This window comes from Chiloscyllium plagiosum, chromosome 50, assembly GCF_004010195.1.
Source record: "Chiloscyllium plagiosum isolate BGI_BamShark_2017 chromosome 50, ASM401019v2, whole genome shotgun sequence".
Taxonomy (NCBI): domain Eukaryota; kingdom Metazoa; phylum Chordata; class Chondrichthyes; order Orectolobiformes; family Hemiscylliidae; genus Chiloscyllium; species Chiloscyllium plagiosum.
Genome location: NC_057759.1, coordinates 325501 through 331734, shown reverse-complemented (window position 1 = coordinate 331734; position 6234 = coordinate 325501). Strand labels below are relative to the sequence as shown.

At 41.5% G+C, this 6234-nt stretch overlaps 1 protein-coding gene across 1 annotated transcript; it reads left to right on the top strand.

The window, feature by feature from the left end:
- Positions 1–1239: 1239 nt before the first annotated feature.
- LOC122544484 (histone H2B 1/2-like) lies at positions 1240–1631 on the top strand. The gene has a single exon (XM_043683724.1). It carries the CDS (start codon positions 1266–1268, stop codon positions 1629–1631), a length of 366 nt encoding a protein of 121 aa, XP_043539659.1. The 5' UTR covers positions 1240–1265.
- The last annotated feature ends 4603 nt before the right edge of the window (positions 1632–6234 follow it).

The window sequence follows — 6234 nt, the reverse complement described above, 5'->3', positions numbered from 1 at the left end:
TTTTGTGCAGTCCTTGCATGGGATTTTGTACACTACATAGACAGCTAATGGTCCGCATCCATGAACACAACACCAACTAGCCACGAAATGACCAGCTATCCTTAGTAGCCACACATGCAGATGACAAGCAACATGAGTTCGACTGGGACAACACTATTATTATAGGACAAGCCAAACAGAGAACAGCCAGGGAATTCCTAGAGGCATGGAACTCATCCACAGATTCAATCAATATGCACATTGACCTGGACCCAATATACCGAGCACTGCAGCGGACAGCTGGAACTAACAACCGGAAGCGGCAGAGACAAACCACTATAAATGCTGGAGAAAACATCACAGAAGCACTTCACAGGAGGCTCCCAAGCACTGAGGATGTCACCTAGACAGGGGACGAAACGTCTGCAACACAACTTCCCAGCTCGGCGAACAGAACCACAACAACATATTCTCAGAGCTGAGTACACGCAGGCAAATAAAAATGTCAGTCTTCTCATTTTTCTTATTGTCTCCTGCTTTGAGACATCTTTTTAAGATTAGATTAGATTACTTGCAGTGTGGAAATAGGCCCTTTGGCCCAACAAGTCCACACCGACACGCCAAAGCGCAACACACCCACAATTCCCCTATATTTACCCCTTCACCGAACACTATGGGCAATTTAGCATGGACAATTCACCTCACCTGCACATCTTTTGGACTGTGGGAGGAATCCGGAGCACCCAGAGGAAACCCAACGGACACGGGGAGAATGTGCAAACTCCATACAGACAGTTGCCCGAGGTGGGAATTGAGTTGCCCGGGTCTCTGGCGAAAAATGGTAAACTCAGTATTAAATGGTGAAAAATGGCACTGAGAAAAATGGTAATCTCAGTATTAATTCCAGCCCAGAGAGAGGACCAGAAACAGACATGCGGAGAAACACATCTTTTCCCACACCTTCACAACAACGAGCAAAAGGAAACCGAACCAATTCCACAGTCACTTTCTGTGTCACAGGCATAAAACAAATCTTCTTCAGTCAGGCTGACAGGAACAGAATCACCATCCACTTCACATTTCGTTGCAGATTCTGACAGCTCCACATTGGGTCCCATTCTAACCAATCACAGAAGGTGAGTGTTTGGGAATGACTCCGTGTTAACTACCCAATCAGGAACCAGGCTTTCCTCAATCCCTTATTAACATTGATGACGCTGTCAGTCTATAAAAAGGGAGCTCCGAGCCCACTTTCTATTATTTTGTAATTGAAAGCGAGCGGCGTCATGGCGGATGAGAAGAAAGCACAGCAAACCTCCAAGAAGGGCGCGAAGAAAATCATCAAGAAGACGTCAGCGAAGGGCGGCAAGAAGAGGAAAAGGACCAGGAAAGAAAGTTACTCCATCTACATCTACAAAGTGATGAAGCAGGTCCACCCCGACACCGGCATCTCCTCCAAGGCCATGAGCATCATGAATTCGTTCGTCAACGACATTTTCGAGCGCATCGCGGGGGAGGCTTCCCGCCTGGCCCATTACAACAAGCGCAGCACCATCAGCTCCCGGGAGATCCAGAGGGGGGGGTGGGGTAAGAAACAGCCTCAAACATCACATACAGCCTCTTCCCTTGTCAGTAGAGAGACAGCAGATTAAGCACCAGTGAGTCATTTTTAAGATTGATTAGTTCTGGTCTGCATGTGATTCTTGAGCAGGTATTTTTAGTCACATACTATATTTGATTTTATAAGTGAGTTGCAAATTGACGAGGTGGGGAGAGTGATTTCATAAACAGTTCAAATTGCTGAAAGCCCTGTTGGAAGTGCCCACAGCTTTCAGTCCCACTGATGTATTTTCATCTTTGGTGCTACATTGCCAATGCGCAGATTTAATCCGACTTTTCAGAATGTAAACAGCAATACACTTTCTGCTGTCGGTGAGAGGCTTTCAAAGTGAACCGAGAGAACACCAAAACAGCTGCCGGACTGAAATGTGGCGATTATTGCTGATTCTGTTCGAGACCGATAAGGGAGGACAACTTTAAAATGTCGTCGTAAACGGTGTTCGCCATCGATACTGAGCCGGAAGAATGTGTGCTGCTTTATTAGCATGCCGGCGTGCGACTGAAATGTGAAGTGAGAAGACAGGTTGCAGACGGCAGTGTTTGGCCCGTTTTGTTTCAGCCTCTTTTCAAGGTTTAAAAAATAACCCACCCAAGATCAGAAATGGACAGATACAGGTGAGCAAATGAGGGAGAGGAAGACTGTGAACTAAAAGTAAATTAACATGAGTTTTTTTTTTAAACTTAGTCAGCTTTTTGTACTTCATTTTTTAGTGTAAAACACACTGTTTGGAAATTGGCGGGCTTTTCAAGTTGCAAAAAGCGGTTGATGATTTGGCGCTGGTACTTTCCTCCCTCCTCCCCGTACCCTCTCCGGATTGGGGAATGAGGCAGATATCTGATTGGGAATTGAAACAACGTTAGGCGGGGCTGGACAATGGGACCAATCAGAAATGGCTGCCTCAATGCTGTATTATTGTCATGATTCTCTAGTTATCAATCAGACTCTGCTATCTCTGCTGTGTAAATATGTAAATATATTTACCATATACTGAAAGTTACAGTTTGATAACTACACCCACACATTCACCAAGCCGGAACTGACCGGTATAAACTCTCATATCCACATGGACACTTGCAACAGGTGCGGTGGGGAAAGACCACTGTGTAACGTCTGCCTGCCGAAGCATAGGGGTCTGACGCAGTAGGGGGGCTCTGCTGACCCCCAACTAAATATGTAGATAGTAATCGTACAGACCTGTATATATGAATTATTATTTTGTCTCTGTATACCAAGAAATTGAATGTTTACGTATGTATGCCAAGACCAATTGTACAGATCATAAAATATTTTATGAATAAAGTATATTTTTGAAATAAAAATCAGATGGCCCCATTCATGGAGCTGTATGGCTATTGTTTAGTTTCTGAATCTCACTCAACTGGTGTTAGAATTTTAAGAAAAAAAATGGATAAGGAGCAGCTCAGAGCAGGAATGGAATCAGACCTGTGGTTCTGTTTAAATTGCTGGTGTTGAACAAAAAATCCTAATTATTAACTGAATGTTATATTGATGCCAGTCACAACTGATGTTGATTTACAGGAGGTATCTCTTCTATCTTCCTCCAGGCAAGTACTCAAAGGACCAATGCAATGTAATATTCTCTCAGTACAGAGCTAAGTGTGACCAGCTGCTTCGAACAAACAGCAGGTGTGTTTCCACTGTCACAGCGAAGTACATCCTTTCCATGATCAGAGTGAATTGAGTTAGGTTCACATTGAGCTCCATTTCCAGAGAGATATGTTCAAACCAAGAACTAACCACCACCAAGGAAATAGAAGTTTATATTTTTTGCTCTATATTCTCAATCCATGCAACCAGTTCCAATCAACTTGAATGAATTTTCAGCTGAAATATACACTGCATTAAATCTGAACATCGAATGGTGCAGTACAGGAAAGGGTCCTTTAGCCTAAAAAGTTGTGCCGAACATGACACCGAATGAAATTAATCCCTTCTGCCTGCCCTTGGTCCATATCCCTCTATTTCTTGAATATTAATTTGCTTATTTTTAAAGTCCTTTCATTACCTGTATTGTATCTGCCTCCATCACCACCCCTAGCAGTGCATTCTACTCCTACCACTCTCTACATTAAATAAAAAATTCTGACCATCAACCGTAACCATGCATCTCAATTTGAGAGACTTCTGGATATAGGTTTGTTTGCTGAACTGGAAGGTTTGTTTTAGACGTTTTCTACCATTCTAAGTTACATCATCAATGAGCCTCCGGCTGAAGCACTGGTGGTATGGCCTGCTTTCTATTTATGTGTTTAGGTTTCCTTGGGTTGTGAGTGTGAGTACATATGCAAATGTTTGTGTGTATGAGTGTGATGGTGTATAAGCCTGTGAGAGGGTGTGGGCATAGGTGTGTGTGTGAGATAGTGTATAGTGTGACAGGAACCCAAGGTCCCGACTGAGGCTGTCCTCGTGGGTTATGAACTTTAGAAAATATAATTTTCACGTTACAATAGAGGTGAACAAATAGACGATGTTGTTAGTTTGAACAACCATAATAAGTCGATAGTGAGTACAAATATTGAAGGAAACATTTCCGCTATCAGTAACGAAGAAGGACAGAATTAATCTTCTGTCACAAAACTAAGCATGACCTAACCAAAGTCTTATAAAGCTGCAATATGACATCCTGACACTTGTACTCAATTCCCTGACCAATAAGGCAAGCATGCCACATGCTGCCTTTCAGATACCACCCTGAATACTTGCATAGCCCCTTTCAGGGAGCAACAGACTGGAACCCCAAGATCCTTTTGTATGTCAATGATGTTGAGTGTCCAGCCATTTACTGTATACCTTTCCTTAACATGTGATCTCCCAAAGTCCACCCTCTGAAACCATGCCGGATTAAACTCAATATCATTTTTCCGCCCATATCTGCAAGTGATCTATATCTTGGGGTATCCTTTGACAAGCTTATACATCACCCACAAATCCACTAATGTTTATATTGTCTGCATTTATTAACGATAGCTTTAATGTTAAAATCAAAGGGAACAAATTGCTGACGTAATTCCTTTGAATAACCATGTGTAAAGTGGATCAAGTACAAATTTGTTATTGAAGGAAACATTTCAACTATCAGTAACCGAGAACGACAAGTAATCTTTTGTCACGAATATAGACACAGCAATCAAATAATATAAATTCCAAGTGCACATTCTATGTCAAAGCCTGACATAGATGTATGTAACCAAATGTTTCCCCTCTCCGCCCCCACCCCTAACACACAGTCTCTCTCTCTCTCGGACTTATAATGACTTTCAAAAACATCCACCATCCTGACACACATTACAATGTCGAACAGCTATACTGTTCTATTGACATTGCAAAATGTTACATTCAAAATTATTTCTACCCACAAATCCCTGGTCAGAGAGGCCTACAGCACAGAATCAGGCCCTAGAAAACTTTTGAGTCTGCATGATCAGAAACAACCAGCTAATAATTTTTATCCTGAGCATGCAGCATCCAATTGCATAAATGTATCATGGTAGCAGAGGAGCTTTATAACATCATTATTCTCCACTTCTTCATATTGCAGTAGAAGACTTTGTCAATTTTCATCCTGAGCATGCAGCATCCAATTGCATAAATGTATCATGGTAGCAGAGGAGCTGCCATCCCCATCTTTATAACATCATTATTCTCCACTTCTTCATATTGCAGTAGAAGACTTTGTTTTGTCTGGTTCAGTCCAAGCAGAAACCTTTTGTTTTTAGATAATTATGTACTTCTTTCAAAATTGGTTGCAATTTTCTACAAAGAGCTCTGCACTCCTCTTCCCCCTCCCTGGAACGTATCTCAGAAAAAGCATGACATCTATCTGCAATTTACAAAATGTATCAGTGGAATCTAAGAACCACCCTGCAAAGCAGTGGAGAAAGGGAAAAGAAAAGGCAAAAATTAGTAGGTTTGTAGAACTACTCATTTTATTTTCAAGCAGAGTTGAACAGTGTTAATTGTTCAATAAATTGAATTTGGCAGTTTACATATTGTACACTGCATACCAAAAAAAACCCTCCTTTTCTTTTCCTCCTTCCTACTATAGAGTAACCCAAAGAGTACTGTTAATGGTGTGTCATCACACGACAGAGCAGGGTAATGTTCTGTCTCCATCAGAAAATAGAAGTGAATGAATCAATTGTCTTTTCTGTACAAGGAACATTATGGTCAGTCAGCTCCAATGCAATTGAATTGTTTGTCACCCTTTTACTTAGTTGCAAATGAATTCAGTTTACACTGATTGTTAGTTCAGCAGTGTTCAGAAAAGTAAATCAATATACACTGAAACAAAAACTAATGGCGTTCTGAAGACGGACATTTTAATATCATTACTGCCCGTTAGATTCCACACTATACAAGATACAAAAGGTTTATTGTGTTTCCTACCTTGACTCTGAAGAACAGCACAGAATCCTCTCTGTTGCACTGTGTTACTTTTTCACTTGCACATGATTCCTACTGGCACAAACAATTAAAGAATTTTGGCTGTTTTTCTTCACTGCAGGAGACGTGAACTGAGTTACAGAGTGGCAGCACAAGACTAAATTCACTCTCACTCAGTCGCTGGATGCTGAAAGGTAAAGAATAAAATTTGACCTCAATTATTTCCAGAT